The sequence below is a fragment of the Juglans regia genome, chromosome 12 (genome assembly GCF_001411555.2).
Source record: "Juglans regia cultivar Chandler chromosome 12, Walnut 2.0, whole genome shotgun sequence".
NCBI classification, from domain to species: domain Eukaryota; kingdom Viridiplantae; phylum Streptophyta; class Magnoliopsida; order Fagales; family Juglandaceae; genus Juglans; species Juglans regia.
In genome coordinates this window covers 20,337,523-20,359,840 of record NC_049912.1, presented here as the reverse complement: position 1 = coordinate 20,359,840, position 22,318 = coordinate 20,337,523, and the positions used below count along the sequence as shown (strand labels likewise).

The window sequence follows — 22,318 nt, the reverse complement described above, 5'->3', positions numbered from 1 at the left end:
TTAATTAAAACATTTCACTACTGTTCACAAATCATTTCCTAATTAACTTCCTCTCAATCAAAACTACTATATATAAATGATCGGCACAACACATGAATACTACTGATCATGCAGCTACGGCTACAAAGTCAGTCAAACGTTGTCATCAAACTTCACCTTAATTTGTAAGAACTTTTTGTAACAATTGCAATTGGAAAAAGCTATATATATATATATATATAATCTATTCACATGGCAAGATATATCACACTTTATCCTCTTTTCCTGACCATTTATATTTTTCGTGATATGATTGTTAAACTATATATCAAAGTTGTCATTTATTTCACTCTAATTTACTATAAAAGAAGTTGCAATTCATCTCCTCGTTTGTTTTCAAAAAGTATTTCAACTCATCTTATCTCATTTCGTCTAATCTAATAATTACAATTTTTTCAAATTTCTAAACAAAATACAATAAACAATTCAATTTTATCAAATCTCAAAATAAAAATAATATTAAAAAATAATATTCTAATAATATTTTATTCAACTTTCAACTTTTATCTTATCTTATCTCAACTCATGACTATCAAAATCTCTCATTAACGATTTAGATCGACAAAAAATGTAGCGATCTTAATGGTAACATCTTAAAAGAATAGAAAAAAACAAAAAAAACCTTAATTTGAAGGCATAAAGTGTGGTTTTTTATTTCATTATATGCTACAAACATTAGCGAGTTTGAAAGGAGTTAGGATTAAAAAAAAAAAAAAATCACGTGATCTATATATATATGGTTCTATACCTGATTATAACCATGTCATATAAGGCAAATACTCTTGGCTTTGCCCCAATACCGCTTTCGATGTTAGGTGATAAATGTTGACTAATATTAAACCCTAACAAATTCAAAGATATGAATGATTAAATCAATTTCCCATATTTGGCTAAAAATGTTACACATGATAGTTTAATTACAAAAGGCCTTTTGATAAACACAACTCATAAATTTGGGGTATTTGTGAAAGAAAATGCTTTAGGGACACGTAATTTATAAACATGGGAGTGTCATGAATTGACATTAACCTAAAGCTCACCACTTTGTTTTTTTTTTTTTTTCTATCGTGGGAGAGAATTGACATTAACCTAAAGTTCATCACTTTTGTAGAGTAATGAGTCCAAATTGCAATATGAAAGGTTGTAAAAATGCAAATTTTGCATAAGCTAGGGAACATGGATAATATTGCTTAGAGAGAAAAAGGGAAATTCCTTGTCATGCCCTGCATTAGGCATAGATGGAGATATGGGCCGATCTGCCAAGCCATTTGGTGGGTGGAGGAAATTGTGTTCGTTGGGAGATGATGTGAAGTCCACTCAACACAAATGCATGCATGTGGTGGAGAATACACTTATCTCCGTACACGGGGCATATGTTGCATGTCTCTTTTTTTTCCTATTTTATTTTTTAAACAAGCATATATATAAATATATACACACCATTAACATATGGAAAAAGAGATACAAGAGGAGAGGGTGGGATCATAAATCATATAATGACGTAATTTTCATCTAATTTGTTATTATTGACCATATAAAATATAAAATAATATATGCTATCAATAAATAATAAATCATGTAATAATTTATTTCATTATATGTAAATCTTTAATACATTATACATTCATATATACTCTACTACTTATATGACGACCCGACTCCCACATACGAAAACACAAGAATCGTAACGTCGGAATGATGACAACACGAGTCATGCATCCCAACGATAAGTGCTCAAGTGTGTGCAACATGCAAAAAGGGCACAACAAAAGTCGCAGCGGTTATATTAAAAGCTAGCCAATTGAGTACTATTATTTTAAATACAAACTTATCAAAATAAAAGTAGTATAGAAAAGAGTTATATAATTATCCCAAAATATAATACAAATGACAAAATACATAACAAGTGGGAAAATAAATCTCGATACACGAGAGCAACCCCAGATCACTCCTCCAGTGGAGCCAAAGCCTAAGGCTCATCGTCCTCATCTGCATCAAAATCTGCGATATCAGGTAAGTAATAATCCAAACAACCCACAAGATAAAAATACATTAATGCAGCCAACAAACACGTGTACATGATGAAACACAAATGTGACCCCAAAACCTCATTTTTTCCGAAAATAATTATTTTTCAACGCACGCCAAAAATCCTATTTAACCCAAAACACGCCATGAATAAAATTTGCAATTTTCCCAAAAAATGACTCAACATAATCATTTATCAGATATTGTAGACAAGACTTTACCACCATCTCTACCGTATGCACCGTAGGCGAGAACTACAGACGGGATTACACCACCATCCCTACCGCGTGTACAGTAGACGAGAATCACATGCAGGACTATATCACCATCTCTGCTTACCACCATCCCTACAGTTCATTTTCACACAAGAGGTACCTATCAGAGCACTGTAAGCGGGAATTACAGGTAGGATTATACCACCATCCCTACTTAGTGCACCGTAGGCAAAAATCACAAGCGGGACTATACCATCAATTCTGCTTAGCACCATCCCTACAATCTATTTTCCCTTCTCTCAAACCGATCAGTCTAATCATTTCAAACATACTCAAAATTATCTCTCACATGAAAACATAGTTTTTTAAATATACACATAAACATATTGCAATTATGCGAAAACCCAGTTTTCATTTACAAATATGAACATGCATGCAATTATGCAATGTACAAGACATGACACAAATATTCAACAACCAACAAATCCCCGCATAATCCAATCACACAACAACTCTATCCTCCAATCCAACCGACCATCTTACTTCTCGGATTCAGTCTGGTACAACCAACTAGTTCACAGTAAATATGAGTTAGTGCAAAAATACATTTAAATCTCAAAAAGTTCTTTGAAAAAATACTTACAGTGCTATAACATACTTTTCGAATGATCACGGAGATGCTAGAAGGGACAGCACATCAACGAAATAATGTATTTGAACTAGGGTCGTGGTTCTCAAAAAGTCAATTTTTGAACGGGAACAAATAAAGACTTAAGATTACTAGGGAAGGGTTTAGGGGTGTTGGTGAAGCTAATGATGGTGGTCGTTGGCCATGGGTGGCAGTTGGAGGCCAAAACACTCAAATCAAAAATGGAGATGGATGAGCTTCACTGGTGGCAGATTGGAGCTGAGGATGGGTGGGTTAGGTAGCTGGGAGGTCGTCAGTGATGTGATGAAAAGATGGAGGCCAATGGCGGCGCTGGAGCACAAAAATCGCTTGGCTTGAAGCCGTGCGTGGAGGCTAACGGCGGCAAGGGATGAGCTGAAAATGGAGGGGAAGAGAATGGGAGGGGCGGTGACAGACACGAACGATGCACGGCAACGCTATGGCGGATGAAACAAATGGACGGGAGAGAGGGAGGAGAAAGTCGCGCACGGGAAGAAGAAAAAGTAAGGGAAAAAGAAAAAGTGAGAAAAAAGAAAAAGTGAGGGAAAGAAATAAGGTTCAATCCCCACAACTTGGGTCACAAAATTGATACAACAAAAATAATTTCAAAACAACGAGTTAAATAAAATAATTTAAACGTAGTGACTAAATAAAAATAAAATAATAAATCTAAGAATAAAATAATTTAAAATAAAGAGCAATTTAAATAATGAATAATAATTAATAACAATAAAACACATTGAATTAACCATTAAAAATTTTAAAATAATACCACGTAAATCATCTAAAATTTAAAACAAGAAAGCCCATAATCTTAATAAATACAATAATTACTTAGTCAAAATACACGTAAATACGAGGTATCACAATTTACACTTAATTAAGATAATTAAGATTTTAAATACTTAAGTTGCAAGCAAGCATGAATAATCTATGTATAATAAAATTATTTAATGTTCATTAACCATATATAAAATGTATGACATTATTAATAATTACGCATACTAAAGAGTAAAGTCTAAGTTAGTAAGTAGTAACTATCAACATCATAAATATAATTATAGTAAAATATCTTTTTAATAAGTGTTAGTAGTTACATAATCTATATTAATAATTCACTTAATTCTATTTTACTAATTAAAATAATATTTTTATTAATTTATTTAAAAAAAATAATTAGACCAGACTGGATCGATAGTTACCGATCGTATTAGATCCCTATGAATGTTCTATATGGTCGGATTTTGGAAAAATGATGGCCTGGAAATACATCATCGGACCAGTTCGGACCGATTTACAAGAATCACGCACCGAGGTTTTTTTTTTCTTGGTTATTTCATATTTGTTTCCTTTCTTTCTTTGTTGTGTTCTGAAATGGGTTTTGTTTTCCTGTTTTAGATGCGAGATGGGCTTCTGATTTGACTGGTGAAAAGAGGGCTGATTTCTGGAAAACGTGGGTTTCATTGGCAGGTCTGGTTCATTGACAGTCCAGAAGTCCTGGACCAATTCTAGAATATTGCCCAAATCAACTGGGCCCAACCAGGGCAGAAAGCCCACTTTTTATTATTTAGATTAGCATCTCTCTTTTGCAATTGAACTGTTCCATCCAAAATGCGTCCGTCCGCTAGCTATTACTTTTTATTTATTTTTAATAAAATAAAATATTATTAAAATATATTTTTTTAATATTATTTATTTTTAAAATTTTAAAAAACTAAATTTTTTATTTTATTTTAAAAAAATATATATAAAAATTATAATAATTAGATAAGAAGTAACGAGTTAAAAAGAAGTTTCCGAAAACAAAGAGGCCTGCTGTTCTTGAATTCCTGGTGCAATTGTTCCATGGGAGCTTGCAGGTCAGATGGGCATCTCACCAACATCTGTTGGCTGTTGCGCAGTCATCAAGCACAGGAGGGAGGGAATCACAGTGTTCAGTTCAGACTCGTTCCTAGCTACTCTCAGATTCTTCACTTGGGCTTTAATTTCAACAAACGGGTCAAAAAATAAAGCAGTAAAAATGGGATTACAGGGGCATGAATCCAACCGCTTCCAAGTTCCAACTGCCGCCAACCGCTTCAAAATATCCAGCTGCCACGATTACTCTCAGTGCAGTGCACACAGTTGTTAAAAGGATTGGCGGTCACCCTTCACTCTCAGTTTTCTCGGCCTACCCTCTCCTCGGTTGACGGTTACCATGGCGGTCCTAATGCATTTACACATTGTCATTTTTTTGGTCCTGGCTTTCTCTTTGTTCACAGCGACTGGTTCTGACCCTGCAAGTTCAGGCAATCGCTAAGAAAAACTCATTTTTTCCTTTCCTTTTTTCATACAGTGGCTTTTTTTAATATGTGTTTTCACTTTCATTTGTGGCAGAGGAAGAATCATTGCCTAAATTTGCTTTCAGTTGGTTGGATGATAAAGACACGTTCCGGGCAGGTGATATCGCAAACATAAAGATTAAAGTACTGGAGCACGCTGACAGGCTTGATAGAAATGCTTTTAAGCCCATTCTTACTGTCAACGGAAAGATGGGGAATAGTTCTTATGTGTCGGGTGTTCTTTTTGATTTTGAGGGCGATCCTAGTGACTGGAGAATTTCCTTCACTGTGATCACTGTCGGGTTATTCAATGTGTTCATTGAGGAACACAATTTCCATGTGTTTGACTCTTCGATGCATTTCCAAGTTGAACCAGGTAGTGTTTGAAGTCAATTGCGAGATCGGATTCTTATTTCGCTATGTGTTTCTGCATGTTCCTTTTCTTGAATGATTTGCATGTTATCTGTGGTGCCTATAACGAGATGTGTTAACCCAAGTTGTTCTGTTGCTTGATTGAAGGTCAATTGTACCCGTCTGCCTGTGTTGCTTCATGGATGAATCTTATGAATGAGTTTGAAGCGGGGACGAGAGCGATAATTCTGATACTTTTAAAAGATGCATTTGGGAATAATATCTCTTCAACCGGTGAAGACCCAAGTTTGTATAATTTTACTGTATCATCACTTTATGTAAATGGCTCTGTTGCAAGTGTCCCAAACATCAGCTTCATGGGCTCAAATGAATTGGGTTATATCATCATTGAATTTATTGTTGTGCAAGCTGGAGACCTCTTATTACGAGTTGAAGGTGACAATGAAACTTTGAGGGGCTCTCCACTACCGTTTAAGGTGAACCCAGGTGATGCAATATTGCTTTATTATAAGCTTCAAATTTTTGTTGAGTGGCACTAATATTAGTATACCCTGATTTTGATTTTGATTTTGATTTTTTTTTTTTTTTTTACTTTTACTGGTGATTCTAGTCATCAAGTTCTTGCACCAACTATTAAGACATGGGCATCCTATAATTGGAAAAATATGTCTGGCTGTGACCTTCTGTGATACCCCATTTTGATAAGTGACAGATGTAGGTAGTGAATGTGATCTCACATTACTTGAAAATGAGAAGTTCTTGCTCTTTATAATATTTCAACGGGGCTCCAATTGTATCATTAACTAGTCATTTTGAAGTGTAGGCTATGGGTTTGGGCCTTCTATTGGGGTGTTACACCTTGATCTTACTTAATAGTGCGTTCTTGGGGTAGAAATAGCTCTAATACCAACAAAAATCTTGTTTGTTTAGGGTTATCATGTCTGGCATATGTTTGGTTCTACTGATGATCTTGGGTTGGCCTTTACCAGGACCTCTTGAGGTTTCCAATTGTATGGCCACATGGAACTTCGAACCAAATGGATGGCAACTATTCTCAAAGATGGAGATCTTCATATACCAGAAGGATCAATATGGGAACCTTGTTCCAGGATTGTATGAATTTGATGCTGAAGTTGTTGAAAAAGAGACGAACTTGTCTATACCCGTCGCAGATTTACACTTTGAAGAAGTCATGGCAGGAATTCAGTTATTTTCTTTTAGCAATTTGGAACCGGGGAACTTCTTGCTCACAATATATGATATCAAGCATAATAAATGCATTTCCAATATGCCATACGCCTACACTGTCTTTGTAGGTGTGTATTATTATGTTGCTAAATTTGGTAATGGACAATCCGTCAGTGTCCGTGATTATCACTTGATTGATTTATTAGCTATTTTCCTCTACAACTTTGTGAACTGTTTTGGCTCTCTTCCTTTTTTGCTTGGTCTTTTACTTCTTTTGGCACCCAGGGGGTGCGTTTATAGATCTAGTGCAGTACATGTTATACTAGTTTCTGATTACATACATATAATTAAAGCAAGAGTTCTTATGTGGTTAATATGCTTTTTTTGGCATTCTAAATTTAAAAATTCACATGAGTCAGAGTGCATTTATTGGAAATGTTTGGTGTGCTTTGTTCTGTCAAGGAAGCCATTTTTTGTTAATTAATTGCAGTTTTCATGTTATGCCTGAATTTGAACTAGGTTATTGTGATGGATTGAAAAGTGTTGTCAATGGATCTGGTTTAAATAACTCGATTGCTGGGGAAGTAGCAGAGTTCACGGTTTATTTGAAGGATCTTTATCAATACCCCTCAGCAGTTGAAGTAGAAAGGCTTCAAGTACAAATCGTTAGGGAAAGTGATTCCTATTATGTATCTCCAACCATATCTCCACTGCATGTCATCAACGGTATATGCAGTTTAACAACTTTTCAGATGTTTGATCATTTTCTGGTGTGCTATTAATTTTACAAAGAGAGTATTTCTTTGTTTTAGGCAGTGAACCCACAAGAAGATTGAGATATGTTGCCACCAGCCAGATTGAAATGGCTCCTTCACCATCTTTTGAGCTGAGTAACAGTGTAAGAATTACAATCTTTTATTTACTTTAGCCTGATATTTTTTTCCTTCTGATGATATGTGCTGATTCTGGATTTAGTCTACCGGCAGCACAAAAGTTCAGGCCAGTTCCTTTAATGTGGTGTATTCACCAGACAAGAGTGGGATTTATGAAATTTATGTATTTTGCGGAAATGTTTTACTGAATGGTGGCCATTCATTCACAAAGGAAGTTATAGCAGGTACCATTCTTTATTAATTTAATATTTCCATAGTTTGGCTCCCTTCCTTAAAGTATTAAACACAATAAAATCAATTGAATTGCCTACAGTTTTCTTGATTAGCATTTAAAGTAAATATATTTTTTTTTAACTAGAGGAGAAAAAATTGTATAAGGTTGAAGAATGGTAAAAATGCTTTACAACCTGTAATGATTTATTACAAAGGTCCAAAGGATCAAGCAGTCTATTATTGTGATCTTTTAGTTTTCAGTTTCATATCTGATCAAGGGATTACTCACCTGCAGGTGAAGTTAATACATCATTGTCAGGGGTTCTGAGATTTTCTCCCAAGGTGCCAAGGCTGATTAAAAATGAAATAATAGTGCAGCTCCTGGATTCATTTCAAAACCCTGTTTTCTCACAACAATCAAGGCTGAAATTAGAGATTGTGTCACGCAACAATTCTGAGTTTTCAAGTTGGATGTTTGTGGATAACAATGATGGGTCATACACTGTCCATTATATGGCTAAGGATGTTGGCACTTATGAGATGTGTGCTTCTTTCAATGGCATATCGTTCTCACCCTGCCCCTTTGGGGTCAATGTGTACAGTAGTAAGACCAACAGTTTACTTCAGCACTTTCCAAAATAGAATAATTCAAGTTTATATATGGTTTATGGGCTGGTGGCTTGTGGGTTATATAAATATCAATGGGATTTATGCTTCCCTTTCCCTGACATAATTTTGAATCATCCGCAACTTTTTCAGTGGCTTTACATAAAATTATATGCACACTCAAATTTTTTATGTCGAGATTGACTTTCCAATGTCTACAGGTGAATATTTTCCCTCTGCCTACTCTGACACAATATCAGTTTGGGAGGATGAGTCCATTGCTTTTGATGCTTTAGCAAATGGCTACTTTGCTGGTGATAATGCAAGTATTGCCGAATACACAAAAGTAAGATAAAAAATAATCAAAGCAGTCTCTACAACCCCAAACCCTCCAACCTCTGAGTCATCCAAACTTCATTATTTTTTTTTCTGTACATCGTTAGAATCTCTGCATCAGTTTATTTCGGCATAATCAATAGCTCAGTTACACCCTATCTTTTTAAAAAGAATAGAATACCTTTAACTGAAATTCTTCTCAACTTTTTTCGCTACACAACATAGGATGGGTGAGTCAAACCCCAGCTCTCAAGGTCAGAACTGAACTCAGTGCCTATGATTCCCCATACTGACTTATAGGTGATAAGGGTAGGTAGTGTATGAAATCCCACATTGGTTGGGAATAAGTTCTTGCTCTTTATAATGGTTCTAATGGGGCTCAAATTGTATCATTGACTAATCATTTTGGAGTATAGGCGCAAATGTGGCTTGGGCCTCCCTTGGGGTGTTACAGTGCCGATGTGGCTAAAGGCCACTGGCAAAACTGATTTAGTCTGATTATTGTAAAAGGGCTTGATGCATAGATCTTTGTAACAATGAATTCTATTTATGGACAGTTGACCTAATTGATTATTTTTTAATTTTTCAGCCAGATCATGGTTCACTCGTACAGTATGGAAGGCATCTTAGATACACTCCTTACAAAGATTATTATGGGAATGATTCTTTTTCATACACAATGTCTGATATAAATGGCAATCTTGCTAGTGCTTCTGTAAATATTTCTGTTCTCAGTATCCCACCCCAGTTTGTTTCCTCCCCAAGTCTCTTGCAAGTAACTGAAGATGTGCTAAGTCCCAGATTTGGGTAAGGAAATATATATCCTTTTACCCTGTATTGATATGTTACATATAAATTCTGGTCATTTATGTCCATGTCCAGGAATTTTTCTGTCTCTTTGTAGGGGTTTCTTTGGGTTTGAAATAAGATATTCAGATCAGATGGAGAACATCTCTATTATTCTTACTGCACAAGCTGGGACTGTTTTTTTGTCTCCTATGCTGATGCAATTTTGGGAGCCAATGTGGAGTGGACTTTCTGTAAACAGAGGGGGGGAAGAAGCAAAGGACTTGATCTTAGAAGGCCGTGTGGAAGTGATCAATTTTGCGCTTCAGTCAATTCAGTATCTTGGGTATGATTACTAAACCTTGATATCAATTCTATTTAGTTAAAAATTTTGATTGCATCATTTCTGAAAATTTGTTTGATATTAAGGATGCAGTTATTTTCTTTTTCTTTTTACTATCTTCTATGTAAGTACCCCTTGAAGAACTTCAAGTTATTCAGATCTGCAAAATCATTATCACCGTTGATTGACTAGAAAATAGAAATTTATAAGTTATTCCTCATGAAAAATCATGCCATGTTTTTTGTTGCTCAGATACTATTCTTATTTTATAATGTTTTTTGTAGCTATGAACTTCCTCTTCTTTATTTAATTTTATAATATCGATGGAAAATAGTTTGGAAATTATTTGGCAAATCAAAACTACCTTCATTCGGATTTACCATTACTGCCTGTACTAGTATTGATTTTTCTTCTTCTTTTTTCTGCGGGGAGGGAGTGAGGTCACTATAACCAGATGATTTATGACGCTTAGTGGGTAAAAAATTCATAATAATGGACCTCAAAAAACCTTTTTCCATATGTGCTCCACAATATTGTTGGTAACTTGTTCCATTTTCTCGTTTATCTCCAATCAGAAATCAGAACTTTAGTGGCAACGATACAATTCGAATCTCTACAAGGAACAAGAATGGAAAAATTGATTTGGATGTTCCCGTTATTGTGGAACCCATTAATGATCCTCCATTTATTCATGCTCCTGAATTTATCATCCTGAAGGGTAACGAAGATGAATCACTGATCTTTGACAGAGAAAGGGACGAGTTTGAGTTTTGCATTGGGGACCCTGATCTTCCTACGTTCCCTGGTATGGTTTAGATTGTTACTGTTAGATAGATGGAAATTCTTAACAAGAAAGTCGAGAGACTTCCTAGGAGTGTGTAACTTAACTTGTAGCAAAATTAAAAGCATCACACTGCAAAGTCAGAATATCTTTAGTATATGCCAATGTTATTGTTGTGTTCCTTTTCCACCACAAAAATAAAAAACTGGTACTTTTCATTTTAGAATCAGTTCTGTTATAAGGTGTTGGTTTGAGAAAGATGTCTGCATATTTATTGTTGCTCTGGAAACATTTTTTTTCCTAGATACAAAGTCAAGAGGCATGCCATGCTTGAGCCATTTGCAACTTAGTTGATAAATATGATAGGATTTTTTATGAGAAAGTTCCTGGGGGTGGGTTTCTCCTATAACGTAAAAAGCACAACAGTGCCCTGTTTGGAGGAAACAGACAGAAGAATCAGATATCTTAATATTTTGGCTTCTGAATCGTGTAAGGTGCCTGGGTATTTACTTCATAATCTTGTGCTTGACTTGCAGACTTCTAATTGCTGGACATTCTACTGGTGGCTTATGTTTCAGGTGGTGATATTAACTTCTTAGTCACATTTTCTGTGGAAGTTAATGATGGATTTTTAGTCGCTAGTTTACCAGCTGACCTCATCGATACAACTGAACTGAAGCTAAAGCATAGTTATATGTGGCAACCTCTGCAGACATATGTTGCTATCTCAAAACATTTTGCAGTTAAAGCTAGTGGTATAAGGTTTCGAGGCTCGGTTAACGACTGCAACAGTATTATGCAACGGCTTTTTTATCATGTGAGAGCGAACTCCTTTTGCTCCAAATTATTGTATTTCTTCAAGTAGTAAAAGTTAGTGGCAGATAAAGCATATGTTTACGCAGATTTCCTCTTTGTTCAATTAGCCTCCACAAGCCCCTGCCCCTTCTGAAAAATCTAATAATAATGGTAATTGTAAAGTTAACTATGATAGTAGCAAGAACAAACACATAATATAAATGAAAAGGAACAACACATATTGGGGAGGGAGATAGTTATCTTAACCATCAAAAAGATTTTTTTTTTAACTAGGATAATTACACACATGCACTTAGCTTAGTTTGGGCTTAGGAAAAAATCATTGATTGGATCATCAACATGAATTAAATCTTTTTTTTTTTCTTTTTACACTTCAAGTTGGACTCTGTTTTCTTATGTTTCATGGTGTTCTGCTCAAAAGATGTGAAAGCCGTTGCATGTCAATACCACAACTTACTAGTGTCATGATTGGTTAGCATTATGCTTGAAGACGATTTGTCTGGACAGAGAGTGTCAAACCGTGCAGTCAGTTATTCAGATAGTATTTTTTTAATCCCAGGGAGCCCACTAATACAGTGTTAAGCATTATTAGCATCAAGAAATGAAAGGACCAGGTTGTATCATAAGTTCATAACTCTCTGAATTCAACATATAGTTTCAAAGCACAATAAGGATTAAAATTGAGGAAAGAAAGTTTTGCATGTAGGAACATTATACCATTCTTCAAGTTGCAAGTGTTTATCTAATTGGGAATCTTGTACAGGGTGGAGAACATGGTGCTGTTTTGACAATAACACTAAATGATATGGGAAACCATGGGTGTTATCCAGATTGTGCTGAAAGGGTTTCATTGCCTTTATACACTACAGCCACTGTAAATCTTATAAGAAAAAGGCCAATGAGTTCCTTCGTAGCTCATGGTAAATGATATTAAAGTTATTCTGAGTTTCTATTGTCTTTGCTTTCAATATGTATTCGCTTCAGCCTTTCATTATTAGTTTTTTGGATAGTTGCTTGAGCATAATGGCAGATCTAACATGTCCAAGTTTGAAGTCATATTTATCCTACCAATACTTTTTATTTTGATCATCTATGTTTCTCTCAATTATGATGATTTCCTTGTGACTTTTCTTCCCTGTAGAAAAATGTACCTAAAATAATGCTTTGATTCTGCATTACAAGTTTCTGTTATGGATTTGCAAAGGAATTCCTTTTCTTGTGATGGTGGTTTTTGGTCTGACCAAATCAGCAAGCAAGACCCCATTACCTTAGTGCTCTTAGGTATTCAATAGAGATTTTAATTGTTGCAAGAACTTTAAATATCTTTCAAAATGATGTTACTTAGAAAGCGCTCAGAAATGGATGAAGAAAGTTTAGTTAATCCTTGTGATTTCAGACTATTTGTTGTCACATTAATCATTATTACAGAAGCACAAGAGTCGTACCTGTATATATATCTAAATGCTTGATAAGTTTTCATTTTCTCTGAGGTGTACAGCCCTCGGATCAGCTATCATCATCGAATTTCTTGTGGTATTTTCTTTTGGGGTGTTGCTTCTATTCTTTATATGCAAATGTGCAATTCTCCTAGTAAATGAAAGAAGAAACCGGCACGCAAAGACTTCTGAGCCATCTATTTTGCAAAGCTCCTATGATCGAACTGTAAGTATTCATATTTTTCTGGTTCTATTATCATGACAGAGCACATATTGCCTCATCCAAATCGTACTTTTTTTTGTTGCTAACATAATGAACTAATATCGATACTATTGATGGATGACTTGTGTACAAAATCGCTTTTTAAATGTTGCATTTTCTTATTAATGTGCAACCAAGTACAAATTTATCTCAGGATGCAACTCACTTCACTGGTTGTTTTTCAAGCTCCTTCTTGCCTGGCAGCCAATTGCCCAACTTTCGTAAGCGGTAACTACTTAAGTTTCAAAACCTTTCAAGCATGTGAGTATGAGAAAATGGGTTTCCTGGAAATAAGGGTAACAGAAAAGGCAGGGTGAAATTTGGGACTGGGGAAGGTTTTTAGAGAAATTGTCACAATCTGCTCTTCTGACTTTAGGGTTCAATGGTAGGATATATTTAGCTTCTCAGAAACTTTGACTTCTGTTAAATCGCCACTTATTCCGAAAGCTTAAGTTGATGAGAATAGAAAATTTTAATTATTTAGATTAGAGAATTGCTACAGCTACAAAGGTATTACAAAAAAGTAATTTCACAAACTAATATGGTTTTATCTACTCCGTTAAATCTACTTTATAATAAAAGTAAATTTACAATTTGACAGACCACATCAAGTCACGTCAGTTTGTGAGATTACTTTTGTGTAATCCTTTTGTGGGTAAAGTATTTCTCTTTTATATTATATTTTAGCACCATAAACAAGCTCTTGGAGAATCAATATAATAACTTCATGGGCAGGACAACTGGTCACCATGTAAAATAGATGGATGGCCTGGAATGGGCTCACGTTTCTGAGCTTATTCTTTTGTTGAGCTTTGTTAGTAAATCAAATTAATATACATAGGTTCGAAAGGATGTGTCATATGATGTCAATGAGCTTGTTCTTTTTGTTTGTTTTAGGCTCCATTAACAAAAATATTGTGTGCAAATTGTCAGGTCAAGCCGTCTATCTGGGAAAGGAGAATCTAGCAGGCAAGCGTTTGGCTCTTTTGATCAAAGCCAGCGGACTTCTCTACCCAGTTTCAAGTCACTTGCTGTCGAGAAAGAGCAAAGTGAAACTGCTTGACAGATTCAACTAATCTGAACTGTGCAAACAAATTACTGATTTTAAACTTGTTGGAAGACATTTCTTCTCTTTGGATTCCACGAAAAAGAAAAGGATGCTACTACAGAGCTCTGCAAATGAATTAGCGGTCACCGGCAGCGGGCAACATAGCATTTCTTTCTTAAAAGAAAATAATAGTATGCTGTTTTGTCTCCTCATTATAGTTAATTATTAGTATATTATTATTTTTTAATATTTAAATATATTTTTAAAAAAATACAATTTGCACCGAAACGCGCAAACTGTCAAAACTGATAGTAAAAGACCCTTTCTCCCAAAAAGAAAAAGTTAAAAAAAAAAAGTAATTTTATATTTGGTCGATACTACAGCACCCGCTGGGGCTCCCGTGGGAGTTTCCGTGCGCTTGAGGTATAGTACGTGTGTTTTTAAGTTATTTTTTATATTTAATATATTTTAATATTTTAAAAAATTAAAATAAATTTAAAATATCAATAAAAATATTTTTTTAATTAGAAAGTAAAAAAAATTATTAAAAAATACTTTTTTAATTATGAAATAAAATAAAAAAATATTTCGTAATTAAGAAAATATTTTTTAATAATATTGTAAACATTTTTTATTTTTAAAAATATTAAAAATTATTTCATAAATTTATATAAAAAATAACTTTAAAAAAACACATAAAAACATATCCTAGCTCCAACGGAAGCTCTAGGATTATTCTTTATATTTTTTATAATGATAGACTTCCTATCTTAAGAGAAGTAATCAGGTGGTAAGTAAACAGTACATCTATCAGCAGTTATATATCGTGCAAATCACGTTCGTCTATTTGTTTAATTAAAAATAATGTGTTAAAAAAATAATATGATGTATAAAAATAATATTTTTTTAAATAAAATTAATTAATTAATAATTTAATACACAAGGGCAGAAAAATAAATTTTAACAAGCATCATAATTATAACAAAATGTTACGATAATATGAAAAATTTGAAAATTTGAAAATTTTAGATATTTTAACAATAATTTTCTTAGAAAAATATATGAATTATGTAAAATTCAATCACAATACTCAATAATTCAGGAAGTACTGAAAAATATATAATCTTTTATTTCTATATTATTCTCACATTTTTTTATCATTAAAATAAGTCTTTTCTATTTTAAAAACTCTAAAAATATTATAATGATAAAAAAATATTTTATCCAAATAATTTTAATTAATTAAAAATATTATAAGATTTAAATTATATTAAAAATTCTAATTATTTATATAATTTTATTCTTTTATAAATATTTAATAAAATTTTATTATTTATTTTACTATTTAGAACTGTTTATTACTATTTATAAATACTGTTCATTATTATAATACTGTTGATTTCTTTCTGTTCGCACTATTTAACTGTTCATACTGTAACACAGTATACTCTTTATGCTAGATATATTGTTTTTCGATGGATCTACTTTTTGTTTATTATTATTATAGTACCGCTTGGGAAAGCTCCTTTTACATGCACTTAAAGGTCAGCCCCATAACTTTTTCAATAGACGGAAAACACCATTTCTCCTAGTGTCAAAAACTATCTTCTTCATTTTAACTAATTACTTGCATAAAAATATTTTAAAATATTTTTTGACAGTATCAGTCTCTATCATCGGGGATTAACTAATAATTATTCAATATAAAGAGTTTTCATGAGAATATTCTAATCTTGTTTGGATGTTGAGAAGCAGAGAAAATGCTAGAGAATTTTTTAGTAAAAGCTTGAGATGAAGTTTTATTGATTTTTAGTGACAGATCTTAGAAGTGAGGGTAATAGTGAGCACCAAACACAAAAGAGGAGAGGAGGATCATCCAGCTTTTCCTCCCATTGATCAAACACCTTCAGCAGTTTAGAAAATCATGACATGTACATACAAATCGATAGTTTAATAGTTTGAAGTGCCATAATATATAAATATATATACATATTTTCAGGTAAAAATATAATGAAAGAGAAGAGATAATACATATGATATGGTGCCCTGAGAAATTGCTAAATACAGAGAGAGGTTCAAGCAGTTTGTGCTTCTCAAGTAACCAAATATATGGGCATTGCAGAGGCCGAACACCTTTGCTGCTGCTCCATGTTAAGATTCCTCAGGCTCAAATAAGGTATGTCGGACTCATCCTTCCTCACCGGGGTAAACATTCCGGCGAGAGGACCTGAGAAGGACCGGCTAGTATCCGTACGGGGGTACGGCGTGGCAGACCCACTTGTGCTCTCGGTGATGTACACAGGGCCTGATATCGAGGCCCTAAAGGCACGAGCTCGAGCGTGATGAACGTCCTCGTGATCATGATCACGAGAACGGTCATGACCATGGTGGTGCGGCATCCACTTCCATTTGAAGAAGAAAAGGGCGCTTCTCCACCACCGCTTCTTCTTGGCCTTGTGGTTCTTCTTGGACTCGTCTTTGGATACAGGCTTCTGGAGCTTGAAATGGATGGAATCTATAGACCTTGCTGTCTCGCTCTTGTGCTTCCTTGCTTCTTCTAACACCTTTTGTTTTTTACACAAAAAAAAAGGGGTCAGATTTCATCGTCAAAAAACTTCAGCACAGAGATGAGATAAATGGGTTAAAACAGCGGAGTCTGAAAGAAGACAAAACAGAGACCTGAAAATAGTCGATTAGAGGATCAAAGCCATAATCGCTGAAGTGTAGGGGCTCAGGCATCGGAAACACTGGGGACTTGTTGGACATTTTTGCAATTCTTTCCCCTCTCTTTCGAAGTAGTTTCTCTTTGTCGAGGAGTCAATTCAGCGTCCACCCGCGTTGAGGGAAAGGAGGTGCCGTGGTCAGCTGGGGAAAAGGAACGTGGAAGTTGCAGGGAAAGTAGGGTTGGGGTGGGGAAAGTGGAAAAAGAGGCTTTTGAGGGGCTCAAGAATCAAATGGGTACGTACTACTACTACATACCCAATATTAAACTACATTTATTATCTTTCACGTATTTCTTTTGTATACATTTAATTTCGTTTAAAACGCAAGATGGAATAATTAGTTAGATATGAAATATTATATATAGCGGTGAAATGGGAAAGTATCGTATAGTTATTGTAAAATTTAATAATATATATTTAAAAAATTAATTTATTTTATATATATATTCACAATTGTAACGATTATTTTTCTTAATCATATATATTTAATGATGAATGGTTAAAGGCACGAACTTTACATGATGAGAACAATCGAAATGACTTGAATAAATTTAAATCTAAAATAATGCAAGATGCATGACGCATTAATATCATTTGGCTCTAAATTTTTATATTGGTATTCAACTCCAGTTTTGCACATGGCAGATGTGCCATAAAGCCTGCACATATTGAATGAGATTTTGCACGAACACTAGTATGGGGGGAAAAACGACGTCTCACCGGAAATAAATTGTAAAGCCGTTGGAAATGGTTGAAGTAAACTTGAAGAAAACATCTAAAATGATGAATATAAGAAGTGACGGAAAAGTGAGTTAATGAGTTTAACTGCAACCATTTGCACTGCACTGCAACCATAATGAATTTAAAATATAATCTTTAATATAATTTTTATTTTAAAATTTAAAAAATTAAATTTTTTATTTTATTTTATATAAAAATTTATAATAATTAAATAAGATGATATTAATTTAAAACAAACGATACTAGGAGACGTTTGGATTCGAAGATGAGTTGAGATAAGTTGAGATGAGTTGAGATGGATTGTGAATAGTAATGAGATGAATTGTGAATAGTAGTGAGATTTGTAAGTTAAAGTTGCTGAATAGTAATGAATAGTAATGAGATGAGCTGAGATGAGTTGAGATGAACTGAGATGACCTGAGATGTCATACGAAACCAAACGAGATCTAAATTAATGTATGTCACCAATTCAGCTATTCGTGTATTGTCATTCTCAATCTGCTTTCAAGCACAAACCGTGTCAGTGGCGTGAGGGGTGTGGACTGTGGAATCTTAAGCAGCAGACACGATCCCCTAGGAACAGAAAAACCTTTTCATATGTCTTTTTTTTATTTAAACGCAGCCTCTGTATTATTAGGATAAAATATAAATAAACCTAATATATAGGTGAATATTTTATAAAAACATTCGTATAAAAAAAAAAAATTGGATAGACATGTAAACGAACTTGGAAAAAAAAAGGGTCAATTGAATGAAAAGCGCGTCCAAGTCAACAGAGGCGTCTGTTAGGCTGCAATAGGTGGTGGAAGACGCTATCCCTCGATCCTCTTTTTAGAGCGACCTCCCTCCCTATCCCCCTTCTTCAATCTTGATTTCACTCTCTCTCTCTCTCTCTCTCTACCGGAGTACAATGATCGAAAGCAACGGTTGGCCGGTAGATTACCATCAGAGTCCCGAACCTGCCTACGCCCTCAGCGGCAAGATTATGCTCAGCGCCATTGTTATATTGTTCTTCGTTGTTATCCTCATGGTCTGCCTCCATCTCTACGCCCGCTGTTACCTCCTCCGCGCAAGTCGCCGCCGTCGCCAGACCCAACTCGTTTTTTATGTGGACTCCGATAACCCCAACCACGCCGCCACCACCGTCTCCACCCGCGGCCTCGACGCTTCCGTGCTCAATTCTCTTCCGGTTTTCCTTTACTCCTCCAAGACCCACCCGGAGCCAACCCCTGATTGCCCTGTTTGCCTCTCCGATTTCGAGGAGAACGAGAAGGGTCGGACCCTACCCAAGTGCGGCCACACCTTCCACATTGAATGCATCGACATGTGGTTCCAGTCCCACTCCACTTGCCCACTCTGCCGGTCCGCGGTTGAACCTGGCCAAGAATCTGAAAGCCCGGACGAAGTCGTGCTTGCCGTCGGTGGACCTGAGAGAATTGATGCAGGTTCGAGTTCGGGGTTGTGCTCGGATTGTGAGCACGAGTATGAGCAAGTGGGTCAGCCTTCGTCGTCTATCGCGGCCCGGAGAAAACCCATGGAGTTGGTGGGTGTCTCCATTGAGGTCCCAAGGAGGAACGAAAGCTTCGGGGACGAGTCGAACTCCCCAGCGAGTCAAAGAGGTTTCAAATCGCCGCTGAGTCGCATGTTGTCATTTAAGAGAATACTCGGCAGAGATAAGAGAGCGAGTGTGTCACCGACCTCAGCAAACGCAGCGAGCTGTAGTTCGGCGACCGAGCCTGATATTGAGCGAGGAGCCGTCGATGATAGCCGGCAAACGCAGGTCTGAATCGGAGGAGCAAAGGACATTCGTTGACTACCAGTCCCAAGTCTGTGGTCTTACACGTGGCAAAACATCATTTTGGCACAACTTTCTTGTAGTCTTGGGTCGACAGATATTTTTTTGTTTTTACAAGAGACCGAGAATTTTCTCATTTGATTGATATTTTCTTTTTTAATTTTTAAAAAAGAAATATATAAAAGTACTTTTTATTTGCCAAGTTGAATTTTATTTTTATGTGCTCAGTGAATTACCACTACTTGTATTGATTCTTGCAAAATTGTACATGAAAAGTACTTTGGAAGTTGATTAATTCATTTTTCCAATTTTCTGTAGGCATTTTTATATTTATATTTCTTATCTATTATCGCTATAGCCTATAACATATTCATACTTGTACAACTAAAGTCTAAAGATGTGTTTAGGTGGTGAGATATTTTTTATTATTGTGAATAGTCTTAAAAAAGTAATAATAAAATATTAAATATTTATAAAAAAATATATGAAAAATAATAAATAATATCCAAACTAGACCTAAAGCACGGGCTTTACATTTTTTTTCTAGTTATTATAAAAATAGAATGTATCAATTAAATTACAAATCAATCCATATTTTAATAATCAATAGGGAATAAGCTGTACATGGGATAATTAAGAAGAAATTCTCCTATTTAGATTTAGAGCATTCGCATTGGAATATCATGCAAATGCAAAAGTTCAAATGGTTAATAAAACATGAAAAGAGACTACATTAGATTATGCAAGTCTAAAATTAAATGGCTTTTAGCTATAGTGATTCAACTCCTTCAGAGCACTCTCATTGGAATAGTTAAATTAAAGTACATTTTTTATGAATGTAAGATGAATTTAATTTTTAGCTATTCCATTTATATAAATCTCTACATTGGAATAGTCATTTTTTCATTATATGACAATAAAATAATATAAGATGAATTTAATTTTGACTATTCACATCAAATCTCCAAATTGAATTATCCATTTATTCATTATATAGTAATGAACAATTAATAATTTTTTAATTTTTTTAATTATGAATTTATTTTATTTTATCATATTTTACTATTTATAATATTATATATTAATTTGTAATTGTATTCTAATTATATTTTTTCAATTGTCATTTAAAATGGAGAGAGAAATAATTAATATTAAAAGGAGAGAGAAAGAAATAATATAAAAAGGATTTGATGAATGAATAGTGTATTTTAAATTTGAAAATTAGTTTGGATATTACTGTAGCTATATTCTAATATAGCTAATTCAATGTGAGCAATTTATTGACCTAATAGCTAAATTCTCATTGGATTTAACTTTTAGCTAATCCAATGAGAATGCTCTCAGTCATATTTGATTTGATACTGTAGCTCAACTAAATATTTGTTTAATATTTTCTTCTTCTCTCTCTTTCCTCGATTTTTCCAATGTGAATTAGTTGTTATTCCAATCCAACCTCTATACAAAATACATCAAGCCCAGTAAATGAACAAGTATTGACACAGAACAAAAAAATTAATATTGTATAATATTAATATTTTCATGTCGCTCTTAATTTAGAAAACAAAAATTGAGAAAAAAATATTATTAAATTTAGAATTTTTATTATTATTTTAACTAATAGATAGATAATCCAATGTGAGAATAAGTTTTGAGTGGAATAGTCAAATGTAAAATCATGTCATATTATCCAAATTTTACATTTGCATATGCATAATCCAATAATAACGCTTTTAGAGCTTTTATTTTATTCTAATTTTATTTTGTCCTTATAATTTTTATAGTTTTGAATGTTTTCAATTTGATTATTTTTATTATCTTTAAAGTTGTCACGTTTAGAGATACATGAACCATTCACATAAGTTATCCATGCCACTTTAGTGATTAATAGAAATATATAATCAATTGATCAATCAATTCGCAAATTAAGAGCTCCAATAAAATTTATAATTAAAAAAAAGTATTAATTTTACGCATAAATCTTACTTCAAGAAATCTATATATTGACATAATTTAATATAATTTATAATAAAAAAAATTACAATATGATGAGTCACAATAAATTATTTTCTCCATGTGATATCCATCCATCCCAAGCAACACTCTTTTTTATTATTAATATTCGTCTTCTAAACTAATAAATTAAGCACGTTTATCAGATGAAACGCAATGCTGATCAACATCTGCAGCACGTCGGCATAATTGAACTTAGAATAATGCTACTCTCACCACTCCCGGTCCCGCTCCCGGTCCCGCTACATTTTTTTTATTTTTTTAATATATTTTTTTTTACTTAATGATTAAGTAAGTGTTTTTTAATGATATTATAATTTTTTTATTTTTTTAAAAAATATTTTATAGTGTTAAAAAAATATGTATAAAAAAGTAAAATAAAAAAACACTATATTTTACACTGAGCGGGACTGAGAGCGGGACAGGGAGCGGTGGCTGTTGCACGGTTCTTGAACTTATAATTTCAATATTATTAATTTAAAGATAAGAATAATAGAAATATATGGTTGAGTAAAGAATGCTTATGCAACTGCTTTGTGATGGGAATATCACTAATTTTATAACTTTTTAATTTTTTTTAATTTAAAGATATTTTAATTTTTTTCTTTTACTCGTAATCCATATACCACATATTTGTTACGGAAATAAAATAAAAAATAAAAATAAGTGTGTAGTATATGAATGATGAGTATAATTATT

General features: G+C 33.8%; 3 protein-coding genes across 5 annotated transcripts; 2 read left to right on the top strand and 1 right to left on the bottom strand.

Moving 5' to 3' along the window:
* The first annotated feature begins 4,765 nt into the window (after window positions 1-4,765).
* LOC108994703 (protein GAMETE EXPRESSED 2) lies at window positions 4,766-14,559 on the top strand. Of its 3 annotated transcripts, none has more exons than XM_035683248.1 (17): window positions 4,766-5,237; window positions 5,326-5,646; window positions 5,790-6,128; window positions 6,632-6,958; window positions 7,350-7,556; window positions 7,643-7,728; window positions 7,806-7,947; window positions 8,232-8,540; window positions 8,764-8,888; window positions 9,468-9,685; window positions 9,783-10,010; window positions 10,757-10,812; window positions 11,367-11,605; window positions 12,368-12,524; window positions 13,103-13,266; window positions 13,457-13,530; window positions 14,236-14,559. In XM_035683248.1, the coding sequence occupies exons 1-17, from the start codon at window positions 5,147-5,149 to the stop codon at window positions 14,363-14,365; spliced, it is 3,213 nt and encodes a 1,070-aa protein (XP_035539141.1). In that variant the 5' UTR covers window positions 4,766-5,146; the 3' UTR covers window positions 14,366-14,559. The 3 variants fall into 3 exon arrangements, with proteins under 3 accessions (XP_035539141.1, XP_018825564.1, XP_035539142.1); XM_018970019.2 differs by having other exon boundaries at window positions 10,583-10,812; XM_035683249.1 differs by lacking the exon at window positions 7,350-7,556 and having other exon boundaries at window positions 10,583-10,812.
* Window positions 14,560-16,193: 1,634 nt separating this feature from the next.
* On the bottom strand, window positions 16,194-17,315 carry LOC108994711. Its single transcript, XM_018970036.2, has 2 exons — window positions 17,030-17,315; window positions 16,194-16,914 (listed from the first exon to the last, which is right to left on the bottom strand). Exons 1-2 carry the CDS (start codon window positions 17,114-17,116, stop codon window positions 16,444-16,446), a joined length of 558 nt encoding a protein of 185 aa, XP_018825581.1. The 5' UTR covers window positions 17,117-17,315; the 3' UTR covers window positions 16,194-16,443.
* Window positions 17,316-18,559: 1,244 nt separating this feature from the next.
* Window positions 18,560-19,904, top strand: LOC108994842 (RING-H2 finger protein ATL2). The gene has a single exon (XM_018970231.2). The coding sequence runs from the start codon at window positions 18,725-18,727 to the stop codon at window positions 19,598-19,600; it is 876 nt and encodes a 291-aa protein (XP_018825776.1). The 5' UTR covers window positions 18,560-18,724; the 3' UTR covers window positions 19,601-19,904.
* The last annotated feature ends 2,414 nt before the right edge of the window (window positions 19,905-22,318 follow it).